General features: G+C 40.2%; 1 protein-coding gene across 9 annotated transcripts in view; it reads right to left on the minus strand.

Annotated features, from left to right (window-relative positions):
• Nucleotides 1-19,999, minus strand: part of LOC119485982 (teneurin-3) — a 387,301-nt gene that overhangs the window by 161,363 nt on the left and 205,939 nt on the right. For 6 of the 9 annotated variants that reach the window (XM_037765851.1, XM_037765850.1, XM_037765848.1 and 3 more), the window contains one exon: nucleotides 15,845-16,051. The exons of the other annotated variants lie outside the window; for them this stretch is intronic. In XM_037765851.1, coding sequence (XP_037621779.1) covers nucleotides 15,845-16,051 — 207 coding nt within the window. The remainder of the gene's footprint in view (nucleotides 1-15,844; nucleotides 16,052-19,999) is intronic. 9 annotated transcript variants of the gene reach the window in all.

Consider the following 19,999-nt stretch of genomic DNA (forward strand, 5'->3'; position numbering starts at 1 on the left):
GTTTCTCTCCAGACGAGGCTAGAAATATCAAACTGTGTATGAGAGTGGTAATGAAGAGAAATTAATGCTGAGGCTGAGTGGAAAAATCACTGACGCCGTTGGTTGCTCCAGACTGGTTTAAAAATTAAGAAATGGCTGAAACCATAATTCTGCTATTTACCCACAGAAACAAATCCCATTCCAGTTTAGTAATGGGGCATCTTTACGGAAGCCCTGAGAGGCAAGTGAGAAAAACAAAACAAAACTGGTGAGCCATTTTCTAAGTCTGATCTAAATTGTTTCCTCTGCTGTGTTTAGGAAAAATACACTGGCAAATGTTTTTGTTTTTTTTTCCCCCACCTGTTTCGCAGATGAAAAAAACATAAGAAATTTAGAAAGATTATCCTGGTAAAACATTTTGTTCACCTCTTCTTCGATCATAAACACAGGAGAGAAAACAATTTAGATCAGATTTAGAAAATGGATCACCAGATTTTTTTTTCCCTCACTTGCCTCTCTGGGCTTCCGTACATCTGCTCTAAATATGATATGGTTCAACCTTTTATAACAAATTGATACATAATGTGTCCATTTAGATAGGATAATTAAGGGCATGCTCTTGGCCCAATGTTATTTTTCAGTTTATGTTATGTTATGTATTGATAGTTAAAGTTAACATTAGAGTAACAGTTGATGTTTGGAATGAAGATCCGGGCTTGAGGCAAAGGGCTAGCGAAACAAAAAAATAGGGGCCTCAGATGTAGGCTATATAATACAAACTTGTGTGTCTCTGTGTGTGTTACGGTGGTGCTCTTTCTCCCCAGTAACTCCTGTTCCTGAATTCCTTTGCTGTAAAATTGGTGTTTTCATGGCCGCTGCATCTGACAATACACATCACCTTCTAGAGAGAGAGAGGGAGAGGGAGACGTGGAGATAAAGAGAGCGAGGGGATAGGAGGGAGGGGGAAGGACAAGTGAAGACCCGGAGAAAGAAACAAAAAGTGACACATGTGAAGGTATTAGGGCAAAGTGAAAGGAGGAAGGAAGAGAGGAAGAGAAAGCATGAAATGAAAACATAATGGAACGCAGCGAAGATGGGAAGGAACGAGTACGAGAGGGGAACGGTAGCGAGTCACAGTGTTTCCACAACAATAGGTCGACCAAGACTGACAGTTAGTACTCAGAGACCATTTTAACGGCAGCGTTAGCGTCACGGTAATCCTCTTATAGACACAAGGGATTTCACAACATGTAATTAAAGGAGTCATTTGAGCTACAGTAGTATACATTTATTAAAAAAAAGGTAAGTGGGGCCACGTTGTCCTTTCAAAGTATTTACCTAAATGAATTTCTGTTGCGATTGCTGACATCGTTTCCAGTCAGTGACTCTGCACTTTAGAGTTCAATGAGCAATTTTTGTGAACCGTGCCCTCCTTGCAAATGCTCTCAAATGTGAGAGTGAGGAATTATGACAAGAAAAGGAAAGTGATATCACATGAACAAGAAGAGAATACATTACAGCGGTTTCTAACCAGAAAACTGGAAGCTGGACATCACAAAATCACTAAATATTACAATTTCCCAAAAGGAAAAAAAAAAAAGTGAGTTAATTTAGCACAACCATATCTTTTTGTAAATCATAATAGTCAAACTCAGACACACTACAGATATAATAACCAATTTCCTGATTAAAATATGATCTATATTTTAATCTGGGCTGATATTTGTATTTTAGTTTAGTATGATTAGCATGCCTCCAGCGCAGAATTAATGAGTCCTGTCGAGTGGGTGTGGGAGCCGTAATACATAACAAACAAACTCAGTGTAGTACAAACCGAGTCAAATATCAATGCCGTTTGTAGCCTATGATGACTTATCACTGGCATAAGGAACATAGCACAGAGGTCACCTTTCCAGGGAATTACACTTTATCCTTTTAGGAATGAAATTCAATAGTATGTTCTCTAAAGCAACGTGTGAGGGAATCCTTCCAAAGACAGCTGGACCAATAACAGCTGAACCTCTCCGCTACACTATGTCTGCCTCACACACACTAAGAAACAGACCAGTGCACAGGCTGTATGGGTAGTGCAGTTCTCAACACAATCCAAAAAACAGCTACCTCTCTGTTACTGAATGAATGAATGATTTATTTCCGTGTCTGGTCATTTACATAACCCATCCCATCATGGGATTATTCAGACACATTAACTAACAACAAATCCAATCTTCCGGCATGTCAGCCCACCATCATCTAACAGCACAATACACCGGCATCATCCAAACATACATATACACACAAACCTCATCCAAACATAATCGTAAACATGAACCTCCCAGAAATAATGCTCCAGGACATATCCCACGATGGAAATATAACAGATATACAATCACAAATATACAAACACAGACCCCGAAGCACAAGACACATACACAAATCCAATCATGACAAAAAGGCACAAGAGTTCGAGGAATTTATCTACATGTTACTTTTCTCCCCTTATCCCACGCTTTGGAAAGATATTCAGAAAGTACAAAAATATCATCAAAAACATAATCACATAAGGCTCCAGTCTCCATACCTGTCAAATCTAAACCAGGAACATGAACTCTCTGAAATAATATTTGTCGTAAATCATGATATAAAAGACAGAATAAAATGTATTGCTTTTTGAAAATAATGTTCTTCAAGTCCACTTCATTCTTCTAGTAAATCAAGTATGACAGATGCTCATTCACCTCCAACAGACAAGTCCCAGTTAATTATCTCACTCGCCACCCTGTTGGTTGGTAAACCCAGCAACCTGTTCCACAGACTCACCATGCTGGACTCCCATCTAACTTCACAGCAGCACCCCCCCCCCATATCACTGTTAGCTGCCAAAACAGGGACATATTTATAAATTCCCTAAAAGAAGCGATTATGGACCCGCTTTTTTTGGAAATCTGTTGTAACCCCATATTCCTGACACATAGTCTAAAACAGGACAAACAGTTGTTTGATACAGTTCAGAATATGTAGAATAACCCATATCTCTCATTATTTTACCTATAATACCCCCCAATGCTGAGTCTGCTAGAACTGATGCACCATGTAAAAAAGACATACTTTCATCTAAGAAAAAGCCAAGATAATTCTATTTATCTATCTGTAAACTCAAGTTGTTTCTCACCAATGCAAAATTATTCAATTCTCTGCCTGGTTTTCAAAAAAACATAACTTGTGTTTTTTTTTTGATTGATTAATACAAAGTCTCCACTTGTTACGCCATTCATCAACATGTCAGCTTGTAAATCTTCCTCATTTTCAGCAAAATAATATCATCAGCATAAAGACGAATGTTGTCAAGTACACGGCCACATACAGTAATACCCGTTTCCCCAGCTGCTTTATCTCTCTTGCCAGATCATTAATAAAAACAGCAAATAATGTCGGTGATAAAATATCACCTTGCTTAACACCAGAGGGTGTCGGAAACCATTCTGTATGATATTCATTCATTTTTACACAGGCAACAGGTGCCCTATATAAAGAGTTAACAGCTTGATAGAATATCCCATTAAACCCTATTTGATAAAGCTTCAATTTTAGGGGATCATGATCGACAAAATCAAAACACCTTTTGAAAATCAATAAAAAAAGACAATGTGGGCTTCTTGTATTTCAATCAATTTCTAACCAATGTAGATACTGTATAGATGTGATCTATACAGTATCTTCTAGTAGATCCTAAGTAATATTCAACATTTTCATCCAAAAGCATGTCTGATAAAAGTGTTGCCTTGTCTTTTTTAGTTTTCAGCAGAACAACATCCATATCTAATGAAACATGAGGCTCAAATACAAAAAAAAACAGCAGAAAATCAGGATTATCTCTTTGTATACCAGTTAGTTTCATCTGTCACTTCCCATTCTCACCATGTCGAGGTGATGGGCAAAGAAGGTGAATGAATGAGGTCATGTCTGGGTACCAGTGGTCTGGTCCTATACGGAGGAATAATACTATACATCTGAAGTATCAGCTGAGCTTGGATACCAGTACATCAGTTCAGATGGAGGCAAGCTGACTTTTGGTCTGTAATACTTTTTAAAAACAATCATGATAAACTACATTTACCGCCTCACGGTTGTATGCCTCCACCAACCAATTGATTTGCAGTTTATATCCATGTCTGTCCAAATGTCATCGCTACATTATTTTATCCTGTTAGACATTTGTGTGAAATTATGTCATAATTAGTATATAAATTCTTGAGCTTCTTGACTCAAAAAATCTAATCAGTTCATCGTTGAGCCGAAGTGGATGCTGGTTCCAAATTTGATGAAATGCCCTTCAAGTGTTCCTAAGATATCACATTCACGAGTATGGACCGGAGGGACTGATAACCCGAAAACATACGGCCACGGCTGCCACCTGTACCGTCAGGATAGGACGAGATCTCTGTTATACAACATGCACCGTTAGAATTAAGTCCAACATTCAGCATTTTCAAATGACCCTTAATTGGTTGACTTGAATCTTATCAGGTGCGTCATTGCTGTGGCTGACTAACACTAGTGCCAATGAAGCTCATTTGACTGAGAATGGAGAAGCAAAGAGAAGGAAGGGGACTTACTGATGACAGGGAAAGCGATGGTGATGGTAACAAAGACACAGGATTAATGAGAAGAAGGAAGTGGAGAGATAAAGCACGAGGACGGTATCAGTATCTGTTCCTTTCCTCTCCTTAAATTGATTTGTACAAAACACAGGAGCAACTCCCTCTCCCTCTTCCCAACACCGGCTTGGCTCAATTTTCATCTTTTATTTCTCTCCCTCCACATCTTCATCACCTCCCTCCTACTCCCCGACATCCTCTTCATCTCACCTCCTCTCTTACTTTCCCATCCTCTCTTCCACTCAGTTATTTAGTATAGGCAGCTGCAGCCTTTTCAGAGCCTCTCATCAGTCCTCCACATTTCTCTCTCCTTATTGTAGCACCAGTGCACTGACCCCTCATCCACCCTCCCTTCCCTCTCTGTCTCTCTCGCCCACATTCTCTCATTCATTTTCTCCTGCCAAGTCAGCTCTCGGTGCCCTGTCTCTCTCTCTCTCTCTCTCCCTCTATCCGTTCTTTTACTCTCTAGCTCTGGCCAAGTCGTTAATATGGAAGGCTGTGTTCCTCTAAGCCACTGGGTCTCCCTTTGCTTTTTCTATTTTGCTCTTTCATCTGTTTTCTATCCTTTTTTTTGTCCTCACAGCCACCAGGATTTTTTTTTTTTTTTTAACATATGTCTCTCTCTCTCTTTGTTTTCATATTTCCATCACATTCCCTTTTTTGCACTCCCAACACTCTCAGAAATCACATTCGCTTTATTGGATTGAGTATCGGATGAAACATATTATTGAAATACAATTGAATCTCAATAGCAACCACAGGAAAAGTGCCAAGCCCCTTGAGGCTGCAGGGTACACTATATGGAAATTGCTGGATGGAGCTCCGCACACACTGTCACTTTTGCTATTGTTCGAGTTTTACCAGCAGAAGGGTTTAAATCAGACGTTGGTCATGAGGCTGATGCCTGAAGAGAGGATGTGGGAAACGTTCAAAAGACCCCCATGGGACCATGTCCTCTCCACAAAAAACACTACATCAGTTGTGTCTTCAAACAGCTCACAACAACTTATTGTCATTTTCTGACAAGCAACCTCTGGCCATCATGACAATACTGACAGTTCTCTACAGAAAAGTGATGGCCATTTGATGACACAACAGATGATTACAATCACAAGGAAAGTTATCATGATGTTGGTAAAACAAATATTTGAGGGGTTGAGGTTGAGGTGGATGGCTGGACACACACAAGACTGCAGTCAGTGTGATTTATTCTAATCTTTGACCACAATCTTTCCCTAACCTTAACCAAGTAGCCCAAACTTAACCACACCATAACCATAGAGGTGGAAGACCAGGAACCACTCTTCGGAAATGTTTTTTGTAAAGTTCACGAGGGTAATTTTGGAAGGCAATACAGAATAATGTCATTTAGGTTCGGTGACCTGTTGGCAAAGCACCAAAAGAAAAAAAGAAGACTGCATTAAAAGCCATCACATTCAATTTGGGAGTAACATAACCACGTCCTTTGTACAATTACACTCAGTTCTGCTTTCAATATTTGAGTCGGGGATATTCTCTTCAAGAGCATCATATCAAGGAGCTTTTACTGTGTTGTCTTGACTTGCTTGCTTTCTCCTCGTCTAGTTTGAACAGTCAAAGAGTAATTTATATAATAAGAAATGTTCAGGGGAAATCATATGCGCTATTGACAACCGAGACAAACTTGTTTGTAATTGCTCTGCCTCCATTAGATGTGTGGTGGCAGGTATATTTCGACCTATTTTATTCATAGTAGTGAGTCTGTCTGTTTTCCAGACAGACAAGAACAGGCTTTCCATACAGAACCCTGGGAACAGAGAACTAATGGTCGATATGCAGGCTAACTGACAGGGCTAGTGCTGAAATCCATTCCTCTGAGTTGCGTCAAGAAAGAAATGTGAAAATAACATAATTATACACTGGCTGTGCTTCCATTTATTCTGGCTCAGATATGACATTTTTAACAGACACGGGCAGTGTCAAGATGGTTAAGGTTACAACTAAAGCCTGCTTCACGCTCTACCAATGTGCATCAAGTGTATACGAGCGTAAGCTCTCTGCTTATTCAGCAGATGTGTGTAAATTGGCGTCCTTGGGCCCAGTCTGTGGTTGTAACCCACTAATCCACACAGCGGAAGCGAAGCCAACGTTGCCCTGGAGTGAAGTATTTATATACGGATGTGATGTATAAAGGCGCTTTGAAACGATAAAGAAGGTGCATCTGGAAAATACATCAAGAATTCAAGAGGGACGTTAATAAGAGGGGCATTATCTCCATTTATATTTGATTGGTTAGCAGTATTATTTGTTCAGTATCCCTACCTTGAAACATGCTGCAGCAGATGTTAGCATCGTGTTACACATTTTAGACGCATTTTGACACCCACAACTTTCCTCCGATTGACTTTTATTTCAAAAAAATCCTATTAGCCTGCCTCAGTTCTATAGTTGACCACATTATGTCATCACAAAACGCACAGTACCTGGTGAAACACTACAGGCCAAACATTTGCCCAGATCATCCTCCAAGATTAGCACTCAGAAGTACTTGATAATAATGTGACCAAGCCTGGTTTCACTCCCATGATGTCAAATTCCAACACTAGGTCAGTGCCCCTCGGTGTCTTGATACCGATGCACAAGGTACCCCTTAGCATCTGTATGAGACGCACTGGGCTCTCAACTAACTCCAATGTAAACCCACCCACGTCACTGCACAGTGACTTTCCCCCATTGGACTGGGTGAACCCAACCAAGTAGTTGCTTAAACATTACTGCCACCATTTCACAACATTAACCATGTGTTACAACATAACCTGCCACCGTTTCACAATGTTAAAGTTCCCATATTATAAACAGGGAGATTTTCATGTCTTTTATATTATAAAGTAGGTTTAAGTGATGTATAAATACTGTGAAAGTATCAAAAGGTTCAATCCACAGATAAATAAACACAGCCCGTATTCAGAAATTGTGCGTTTGAAACAAGCCATCAAGATTTCTGTACATTTGTGATGTCACAAATCTACAATATTTAGACAGTTTCACAGTTTTAAACGTAAACATTCCAAATGTGTCCCAGTTTATTTCCTGTTGCAGTGTATGTAAATAACATCAGCTGACAGGAAGTAAACATGGACCCAAGCTGTTTCCTAGCAACGCAGTTCTGTTGCCATTCCGTTGAAATGCGCTAAAACGGAGCGTTTCTGATAGAGGGTGTATACAGGTATATTCAGACAGACAGTATGAGAAATATAATATGTTGTTTGAACATTAAAGCATATAAACATGTTCTAGTAGAAACCCAGAATACAAATATGAACCTGAAGATGAGCATGATTTGTCCCCTTTAACCACGTGTGAACCTTCTGCATCAAACTACTATGCAAAAGGCCGCCCCAGGCTTCTGCCCAAGTGGCAAAATATGACGAGTAGGGATGAGATCACGTTGACCAAAAAAAAAAGACTTGGAAAATGAGCCATGATTCACCGTTAAGCCCTGACAAATCTCTGAAAGCAGTGCTAAGCTGAAAAACAATGAGAGCTTATAGCACCAAGGATGAGGACAAATCAAAACCAAAATGAAGAACTTTATCTCATACATAAATATAAACTGGGTTAAACTCAAACAAGACAGAAGGGTTGTTTTATATCAATTCAAAATATTCTTCCATCTGTGTCTCATTTCATTGTCAGGACACTGAGGACAGAGCACTGGCTGTGTCATACACACACACACGCACGCACGCACGCACACACACACACACACACACACCCTTCCACTCTATCTCTCTGTCTGCCTCTCTCTCCGTCTCTCTGTCTCCGTGTATGGAGTCTGCTACAACATTTTGATTTACTTAAGTGACTCCATTCTGCAATCAGCCTCAGACGTGAGCTGTGTGTTGGTGCCCTTTTTCCATGTGTGTGTGTTTGAGGCTTAAATACCAGCCACCAGCCACTAGCCTGGGGTTCATTAGCCTGATCAATGATTGACTCTCTTCTTGTTCTCTCTTCTCTCACAATTTTCTTTCAAATATCTTTTCTGCAGTTTGACCCCGCTCTCTGCCTCTAGCCATCGATTCTTTCTCATGTCAAGAAGGGTCCTTTCTTTCTTTCTTCCTTCCTTCCTTCTCTCCATCCTTTCCTCCCATCGCCATCATTGATTAGGTCTGGTGCTGAGGAGAAATATGTTTTTCTTTCTCTCTCCCTCTCTCTCTCTCTCTCGCTCACTCTCTCTCCTTCCTCTCTTTCATTCAATGGTTCATTGATTAGTTCTGGTGTTGAGGAGAATTGCCTACTTGGTCCCAAAGTAAAAAGCACTAAGTGTTATTCGTGTTTCTCTCTCCGCCTCGGTCTGACCTCCCTTTTGCTTTCAGTATAGACGCTGTCAATAAGCCTTGGCGTCATCCCCGTTTGCAAAGAAACTTGTCTGTTTTTTGTTGCTTTTTCCGCTTGGAGCTGATAGCTTTGGCGTCTCTGAGGCATCTAAAGGCTGGACGCTGGAAGGCTTTTGGCGTCTTTTCACTCTCGGGGAGAGATGAGGAGTGGCGAGCTATTACACCGCCTTTGTTCACTTGCTTTAAAACAAATGCCACTGCTGGGTTAAAACAGTTTACAGAGCTAACACTGCCTTTTTATTGGAAGTTGGCGCAAGTTGTCTGATTACTTATAATATATATATATATATATATTATACCTATAGGCTATACACATTATACATACAGGCTTTCATCTAACTCCAATGTAAACCCACCCGCGGGGTTATTCGATGCGGTCGGAGCAGTGACGTAGTATTAATAGCGTGAGAGTCTGTTCAGGGCGGTTGGAAGGGTGGTGGTGGATGGGTCAAACAAACACAAGACTTTCAACCAGGAGACCGGCGTTTGTGTCCCGTGTGAAACTAAAAGTAACGTTGACTTATTTTGTCATGTCAGTCTTTGGTTACGTGACTCGTCGGTATCGTCAGCTCTGTGAGTCAAATGAGTCGCTAGTCAGTGTAGTTAACATCGATCATGACCATTTCCTAACCCTAACTGAGTGGTTGTGTTGCCTAAACCTAACTTCCTGTGGAGTTTATTTTGAAAGGACAGCATCCCTAAGCGAAGGTATTAGACAATTTGGGAGTGAGAATGTGTTGTGTAAAGATGGCCCTTCTTAAAGTAACACTCAATGCCTTTGAAAGTTTAAGTTATTAATACCTGTGTTGTAGTCAAGACCACCTAAACTGAGACCAAGTCAAGACCAAGACCAGACCAGCGCGAAGTCCACATTGCATGACACACATTTGATAAAATGTTGAACATGTAAACCAGAGGCACTCCTCAAATTGATCTGAAAGGTCCACATTCCGATAAAAACACCCACAGAAAGCAAATGAAGATTCCTCTTTGTTCACCTCTTGTATTGCCATAAATATACTGTATATGTATTAATGTATAGGTGCACCATGAGAAATAACTTGATACAATAATCAAAAGGCATTGCAGAGGTGAATTGAATGCCTGGCAATTTTCTTTTGTTTTTCTATGAGCAATCCCAATAATAATGTTAACAAATAAACCAAACAATGAACAAGCAGATTAGTTTTGATATCTTCACAGTTGTGGTCTTGACCGATCTTAAATAAAAATCCAGAGTCCTCTTTGTCTGAGACCGACACAAGACCGAGTAAATTCCGAGACCTTCAAAAAATGGTCTTGAGACCACGACCAGTCTTGCCAGATTAATACACAACATATGGATAAATACATATCGGAGATCAGATAAGTTATACTTGCAAATGGTAACTAAATGTTAATTATAATAAGCCACAGTAAATCAGAATAGAATTCCTGTGGCAACCTCAATCTTACTGGTATTGTATTGTATGATGAAAGACTAGTTTTGTATCAGAATTTTTGATCCAGAAAGATTCCATTGTCCATCTATGATTTTGTGGTAGATACATAATCAGACAAATACTGAAATGCATTACAAGAATGGGTTGAAAACTGATCGTGCAATTTGTCACACCCAAACAAATTCAGACTGGAAACTCTTTCTCTGGTTGTCTATGAGCTTCAGTGATCAACAATCATTTCACAGGTTTCTTTATGTTCCATGTTGGAATTTTTTCTGCCAAAGCAAATACAGTTTTTGTCCCTCCGACCAACACAGCAGTGCTGTTAAATACAAGGAGAGGAAGCCTTAGCCTGAGGCAGCAGTGTGAATAAAATAATACAGTGTCTGTGTCCCACCCTGTGTTACACTTTGAGGGAGGAAAAAAAAAAGATAAGGCTCACTGTTCAACCGGCTCTCGGAAACAAAGAAACAGAAAGCTGTGTAAGTTTGTGCATGACAGAGAGTGAGAAAAACATCCCAGCTCACTCTCCAGACATTCATAGATAGATACAACGCTGTCATACTATGCTCTTAAAGTCTGCTTAATTCAAACAGCTTCATCTGCATATCTTTCTTTTACACTTTCAAAGGGATGTGTCAGTTCTAACGCTGCGAGCAACCATATGTTCTCACTTGCTTTAGTGGTAAATACAAGGGTAAATCTATGAGCTCCGGTTTGTTTCTTTGCTTATCATAAGACATCCACATATATGTTGAATACATAAATGCATAAATCAATTACATTCCAAAGGCAGTCACTTAAAATATACCGTACAACAATGCTAGATTGGTTTAATTATATTTTATTCATAAAGTGCAGATGATATCCATATTTAAAGTGAATTAATTTACTTTTTCTGGGGATATTTCCATGTGTAATGATGCACACCTGCAGCTTTAATTTGAAAAACAAGAGCTCACCCAATAAGCAGATGTACAGACACAACTTAACAAGGAAAACACATACTGTACATGGTTTCTGGATATCTTGAGAAATTAATTTGCATCCACTTTTGGCTGCACATATGCATCAGTACTGTAAATTCCCAAACAAAAGTTGGCGTTAAAATAATGGCTCAGTTTGCTCATATGATAAATTCAGTATAATTTACATTTCTACAACAACAGAGTCGTGATACTCACCAATCTGTTGTTTCTCTTTGTAACATAAATGCTGTTTTCATCCACTAATTATTTTCAATCACTTCTACTTTGCCATTTTTTATTTTCCCTGATTGTCATTAATTTACCACCAATGAAGCTTCCTGTTTCCCCAGGTCTCACATTAAAGCCCTACCAGGAAAGGGATTAGATCATGTCCTTTGAGCTGCTGGAAGGCTTTCAATGTGAAACACCTGTGGTTCTTTTTCTTTGTGTAGTTAAGGTGAATAAAGGACACTATTTGAGGATTTAAGTAAAGCAATGGTGTATTTTGCACTGTTGACATTTAAGCTTTATGGTAATTACATAAACTAGCAACCAGGGACGTGCAGATAGTGGCTAAAGTGGCTCGGGCTGCAGTTACGGCATTACACCAAATAAAATGCTGTCGTTAAGACAATGACATCAGGTAACCGGGCATCCAAGCTGTGTTGCTCAGACCACCAAGCAAAAAGTGTTTAGATGGTTGCCTGAGGCGCACTCAGACCTCTCTAAATACGCCTGCTATCACTTTGATAAGCCTATAAAAATGACACTCACATTTGTTGTACGTTTTTTTCTCATTTAAATACAACGAGCCATCAGCAGCATGATTACTGTATATTACATCGGCAATTTTTACGATCGTTTCACAACGTTAACCACATGTTACAACGTTAGCCGCGACCGTTTCACAACGTTAACCCCATGTTACAATGCTAGCCATGACTGTTTCACAACGTTAACCACGTGTTACAACATTAGCTGCGATCATTTTACTATGTTAACCACGTGTTACAACGTTACTGTAATGCAGCCTTGCCAGGCTACAACATTTTCTATCCGTTGTCCTGAAAAATAGAGCCCATGGGGTCAGGGTGTTTTCTTAAAACCTGATATTTCAGCACAATTTCCTCTATGAACCATAAATGTAGCCTGTATATCACTGTCACAATAGTTTGCATGGGCCTGCTGTGGAATATCTTCTACTCTGAAACCCATTTTCCACATCGTACATCGAGGAAGACTTTCAGGAACTGCCTTTATGGACTGAAAATTGTACTATTTCCTACTGTCTCTGATGCTTCACACAGTACTTGGTTGTCCCAGTAAGCAGCCAATAAAAATATATGTTGTGAGGGAAGAAAGGGAAAGAAGAGCCTGGCTTCTCTCTCTCTCTCTCTCTCTCTCTCTCTCTCTCTCTCTCTCTGTCTCTCTCGTTCTCACACTGTTTTTTTCCCCTGCTCAGCTTCATCCTCCTGTAAATAAGGAGTTTAAAAAAAAACATTGGTTTCTGCATTTGTGTGTACGTCGTCTTTATGTGCAAGAAAATATATGCTAAAGGCTTCTCGTTTACTTTGCTTCAGTGCTCGACTTCCCGCAAAATCACTGGTGCAAAGAATAGAGAACTGGAGGGAGGGGTACAGAGTGATATGAGCAAATAAAGAAAAAAAAAGCATGTCTAAAGAGTGCAGGAAGTGGTGAGAGTGATATTTTAGATGTTTGGCTGAACATTGGTTGGTTAGGTCAGGCTGGGACTGCTTTGGGAAAAGAGGACCACACACATATCCACAAACACCCACACATGCACAACCTTTTAGCCAATTCAGGACCCTATTTCAGAGCTGTTTCTGATTATGTTAAGAGGGCAATGTATATATGAGGAGACGTCTGTATGTCTCTCTATTTCCATCACTCCACGCAGCTGTCTTTCTGTTTCTCACTCGCCTTCCTTCAAAATCTCCTCCCTCTCTATTTCTCTCTTTCATGCCCCCTCTCCTGATGTAGTCTGACTCTAATTGTGGTTGTCTTCGTTCCTTTCTTCAAACCATCAAAGTCTGTTTGCTATCAAACTCCTGACTATAAGAAGACTGATCCAGGGTCATTGGCCAGCCAACATGACTCTGCATCTGGTGCTTGTCAACCACCACAGGCATACAGGTCTCAGATCAGCACTCTGATTTGAATCAAACTCAGCCCCATGTGGTCCCGGTGGTTCAAACAGCCAGACTAGGGTTTCATCCTCCAACTTCTCCAGCCTAACATTTGCCATGTGGAGGGCTACCAGGAGCAGGCCTGATGAAATGAGCTCTCATGGTTGGGCTGTGATCAAAATTGGCAGCTGTCTAACCTTGGTGTATCCACCGCTGCAATGAAAGTGAAAAATATGGTCTGCACATTGCACTAATTTAGAATTGTAGAAGAGTTACTGACCCAAACCAAGTAGCTTGATTTGACTGCTGTATTAAGGTTTAATTAATTCCACATATCACCCCAAAATATTGATTTAGCTCAAATCTCAACTGAGTCATGCCTGTGAGACTTTCTGTAGGATTTTCTACTATTCTAATACAGTAGAGCCTTAACACAATATCCCTCCAGCACTTCTTTCTTTACGTGACCCGACCTTGTAACCACCGTGATCCACTTAACATCATACTACCAACTCAAACCAGATCTACAACCACTAAAACACAAACAATTCAAAACAATGTGTTTATCATATGAAGACCCACCAGAAGCAAAGACCCCATCAGATGAAGACCAAGTTTCAGCTGAATTTGAAGTCAGTACTAAACCTTGGAACCATGCCTACCCTCATGCTAATAAATATGATCACAGCCAAACTTTTTGCTAAATATTAATCAATGAAATTAACAACATTTTCCATTAAACAGCAAGCCGCCTTGTGGTTGTATGTCTGTCCAAAATGTCATCCTAAATCATTGTAGCCTTCACAAAAGTGGACGTTTGTGCTCAATTTAAAACAAATTCCCTCAAGGCGTTCCTGAGGTATCGCGTTCATGACAATGGACAGGACGGACGGACAACCCAAAAACATAATACCTCTGGACACAGCTGTTGCCGGCGCGGAGGCATATAAATCAGAATTCAGTTAGGTCCTGTTACATGGTATTTGACCTCTGTAGCTCAGGAAAGACATTTCAATTTTATTCGACACCTGTCCGAATGATGACTCGTTCAATCACATTAGTCTGTGTGCTATGCTGTGGGTAGAAGAATCATAGTCATAACCTAATGACTGTAGGTGCATACACAATAACTAAAAGGAACATAACAATGTCAGGAAGACTTGGAGAACAACTAACCAAGCTTACTTACAAGCGTGACTGTAATAGACCCCTGATTATGGCTCCTGCAGCCAAAATATGCCTCTTTTTTTAACAGATGTTTCGCTTTCAAAATGTTCCGCCTTTCAAAAATGCCTCTCATAAGTTTTTCCAGACCCACTTTCTGTACAAACTGAAAGCAAAAACAGTCACCATTATATTTACCTTTTCTAATTCACAGATTGCTGACCTTCCCTTGGACTCCCTTGAACTTAATTGGTCTCTTTTGTGTTAATGTCAGTTGCTGTCCAAGAGTATAGATACAGTTTTAGGGGCTTTGTGTGATAAGACGCAGAAGCACACATGAAAGAAAGGGGAAGGTTGGAAAGCAAAGAAGTAATAAATAATGTCTGGGAGAAACCGTGACAGAGATGGAGAAAGTGGTCTGATTCCCACCAAGGCTGGCTGATTCTCATGAGGACAACCATTGGCAGCTCACTGGAAGTCATCAGCAGTTCAAACCTCCATTCTGTGCTGCTTGCCAAGTGTCATGAGCGCTCTCAACATTTATCATAAGCATAAGCAACATGAAAAAACAAGTACGGCTCATATTTGGTGGAGTCTGCAATAGACAGAACAATCACAGAGGAACTGAGGGAGGGGAAATAGTGGAGGGAAAGTTGGGATGAATTTAATTGGCCTAAATTATTATGTCTGTCTTACAACATCAATTACTTCTTTGGCTACCGGCCTAGTTGAGAAGAAATATGGCAAAATATGAGCAGGTATTTGAATATTCAGAGCATGTGAACACACATACTCCCCAAAAAAAAAACTATAGCTCTGATCTCACTTACACATGACAGTTAAATCCAAACACAGATGGATAATAATATCCATAATATCTCTCTTTTTTGATTTTTTGGGGATAAAGTTTTTGAAAGATTATAGTCAATCAATCAATAACACATTTTCATCATTCATGTTGAAAATAAAAATATTATTCAAAATGAATGTCACTTTTTTAGAAAAAGGACATTTGAAACCAATAAATCAGTCAAATTCCAGTTCAGATTACCAAACAAATGAAGTATACTCTAAGAAGGTTGCTAAAGAAGCAAAGTAAAGTCCCTTTACCATGTGTTACAGGTAAGTACAATCTGACTGCATACTCCTCTTCCTCTTCGTCCTCCTCCTCCTCCTCCTCCTGCTCCTCCTCCTCCCCTTCCTCTGAGTCTGGCTCAGCCACGTCACCTAACAACAGGTTGCCATGTGGATGTGCTGATTGTGGATGTGATTGGTCAATGACAGATGATGGACAGGAGGGGGAGGGCATTGGAGAACCTATGGAAGAACACAACCAAAAAAAAAGAAAAAAAAAAGGAATGATGAATTTGAATAATGAATAAAAGTAGCAACAACAACAACAACAACAACAACAACAACAGGAACCAAAATCTTAAAAAAATAAGACATGAGTGAGCAATGAAGTATGGCGATGAATAAACAATGTGACATGAGACTGATAGAGTTACAGCAACTGAAGGAGAATTCCTGGGTTGGGATGGCCAAATAGAGTCACATAGAGAGCATCTGCCATAAACCTGCACAAACACTATTTATTCAGGAGTCCTCTGCGCCCTCCTCTTCAGCTGTTTGGCTGCTGTGCCTGGGGGGGAAGTCCTGCAGTCTTTCACCTTCCCATCCCTCCCTGTCCCACTTCACCCCTCTCCCATTTCAAAGACAGAGTTAGATAAAACTCCACTTTGAATCGTTTCAACCGCTGATTTGTGTTTAAAAGAGAACTCGGTCTAAGTTTTTCAACTGTGTGAGGCATCAGTCGGTGCATCGTGCGGAGTTGGCTATATGTTTTTTGCCTGTTTGAGACAAGACTCACGAGCAGAGTGTGCAATATCAATTGTGCATCGATGTGGTAACCTTGGCATTTAGTGTCTTCTGAATGTTAAATGGCCCCGCTCTCTGTTTGCACATGTGCATATTTGTGTTTGGTAGTCTTGTGTGTGTTTAGCCCAGACAGATAACTCTGTCCAGCCTTGCATTCCATACAAATGTGCTGCCTCCCCCAAAAGAATGTAATTAGTTGTTGGAAAAAACCCACATTTCATTAACGGCACTTGCCATGGTGGCTGGCTTTACAGATACAAATGTGATAAGCCTCTTTCTAAACCTCTTGATCTCTCATATTTGCAAGCAAGGAGGGAGAAATTGAAATACAAAATCAATGTTAGGTTATTTGCAGAAAAAGAATTGTAATCTTGTTTGGCTGAGCCGAGATGCAACAAACAGCTCTGTCCCTGTTTCTCTAAGACCGACATGTCCTCATACCTAAACGACAGAATAGGTTGTTTGCCAATGACTCACAAAACGACATACACCGATCAGCCTTGGCATTATGACCACCTGCCTAATAGTGAGTAGATCCCCCTTTTGCCGCTAAAACAGCTCTGACCCGTCGAGGCATGGACTCCACTAGATTGGATCGGACAACACGGGCCAGCCTTCGCTCCCCACGTGCATCAATGAGCCTCGGGTCTGACCCTGTCGCCGGTTCATTGGTTTTCCTTCTTTGGACCACTTTTGGTAGGTCCTGACCACTGCAGACCGGGAACATCCCGCAAGAGCTGCAGTTCTGGAGATGCTCTGACCCAGTCGTCTAGCCAGCACAATGTGGCCCTTGTCAAAGTTGCTCACATCCTTACGCTTCCCCATTTTTTCTGCTTCCAACACAAAGTTCAAAGTTCAAAATGTTCACTTGCTGTCTAATATGCCCCCCCCCACTGCCAGGTGTCATTGTAACGAGATAATCCATGTTATTCACTTCACTTGTCAGTGGTCATAATGTCATGGCTGATCGGTGTATAGGACCGTTCTATTTAATGATTCGAAACAGTCACAGTTTTAAACACGTGATTAACATTGTGAAACAGAACTACTTGGTTAGGTTTAGGAAAAACTCATGGTTTGGGTTAAAATAAGTACATACTGTATGTACGTTTGTTACATAATGTATAACTACGCATACTGTGTCGCTCTTTACACTACGTCAGCTGGCTTCCTCCTTTGCTCCTGTCATAATTACTACAGCCACTAGAGGTCGCTACCTTACAACAAAGGAAAATATGGGTCGTAAAAAGCTGCTTGCACAGACGACCTAGTATATGGACAATAAAACATGATGCTAAAACACAATCTGTTGTTTTTTTTTAAGGACTAACAAAATGGTCGGGACATCCCACACTCTATATCTATTGCTTTCACATGCATGAGTTGAGAAATACACAAGCCGAAGAAATGTCAAACACAGTCACTCTTGTCCCTTCCGGCTATATCTAGTGTACAGTATATCCCATCATGACATTCACTTGGGGTTTGGCAGTTTCAGGCTAAAAATACAACGGCGTACGCATCCAAAATAACATGACACAAGTCTCTGTTTAATTATTTACTAGAATGCTTTTTCTTCTTTCACTGATATTGAAAATAGCACGGATGTGTCATTTTCTATTAAATACCCAGCCCCTGCTATCTCCCCTGGAGTGATGTCACGATGAAAAAAAAAGAAAGAAAGAAAGAAAAAGCCCAGTGGTGTTTGCTGGGGAAACAGGAACAACACAGGATTAGTGCTTCATGTGGGCAATATTATACAGTCCACTGGTTTGACTTCATACATTCCGCAGAATTGATCAGCTCTGCACTGGTTGTCTATCCTCCTGAGACATGTTAATCAGTTTCCAAACAAGAACGCCTGGATTTGTTTCATTGTCATTAACATTATCAAAATGCTTGATTTCCTTGGGCAGTTTTATTATTTTATGATAGTCAAAAGACTATTTCGAGAGTCTTTTTTCATCCTGACAAGAATTAATTCCTGGAGCAAACAATGCATCATTATGTTACCCAACTAAATTCAATTTAGTATTTTAAATATTTTATATTTCACTCATGGCTGTGGAATATTAACAAGCAACAGAAAATCACCATTTGCAATCCAAAAAACTACTATCTGTACAAACTACTAGATCTTTAAGTATGAAGAAATACATCTTCCTTGTTCAACAACGACTGCCAGCCCTAAGCACATGCTTTCCTACTGTGGACAAGGAGGTCACAAATATAGTACAGTATATAGTTTTGCTTTTTCAAAAACATAGTAATTTCCTAAAGCAACAAGGCTCTGTAGTCTTTAACAAATGTTGCTCAATGAGGAGGAAATAGTGCATTTGCTGGGGACTATTTTCAGTGGTAGAATAGACCACATTTGGTGCTCTATGAGTATTTGTGGCAGCAGGATGAAGTGCCTTAAACTTGCATTCTTTCTAATAGCCAGGAGGGGGCGACTCCACTGGTTGCAAAAAATAGGTCTGGTTGTATAGAAGTCTATGGTCCTGTTCAGACCTGGTATTAACATACTGGATATGTTCTTATTGTTCCAAGTATGGTTAATGGACATATCAGACAGTACAGGGTTTTTATATGCCTGCTCCTCAATATTTGCAAACCATATCTTCAATGGACATTGTGTTGAATTATGTCACTGGGGTTTTCCAAATCGATTGGTACACGGTGTATTTCATATGCACAAGAGATTGTTAACAATCTAGTCATTGACACTAAAAGCAAATTACGGTAAAGTGCTAGTTTGCCTAAACATAAAACAAGTAAATGGATTACTATATGCTATGGTCAAAACAAAAGAAAACAAAAGGCATCTGCTAGCCAGGGGTTCCCACACTAGTGGAGCTACATATTTAGTCTTTCAAGGTCTCAGCCGGGATGAATTCTCTTCCAATGCCAAGAAAAGAGAAAGTGGGATCTCAGTTTTCACATAATCACACAGCACATGAAACAATTACAGCAGTGTGTGTGCATGTGTGTGTGTGCGTTCATGCATGTGTGTGTCAGAGAGCAGGTAATAAAACCATCATTTGCTGGTTTGTTCCGACACAGAGTGGTGGTGTTTGTTGTGCCAAAGGGTTTGGATTCAGATCGAAGTCCAGTCAACTCTCAGTAGTCCAAATCAGCCAATACTGCCTGAAGGACACACTGAGGCGTACAAACACACAAACACTGGTGCACGTACATAGGGATGCATAACTATATACTAACCACATGTCACACACACACACCACACACACACTCACACACACACACACACACACACACACACACACACACACACAAGGATCCTGAAACACACATGCAGACACTAACTATTAAACACACACACACACAATACACACAACATACCACGTGAGGAAGTGAAAAAGTGGA

Source organism: Sebastes umbrosus, chromosome 3, assembly GCF_015220745.1.
Source record: "Sebastes umbrosus isolate fSebUmb1 chromosome 3, fSebUmb1.pri, whole genome shotgun sequence".
Classification (NCBI taxonomy): Eukaryota; Metazoa; Chordata; class Actinopteri; order Perciformes; family Sebastidae; genus Sebastes; species Sebastes umbrosus.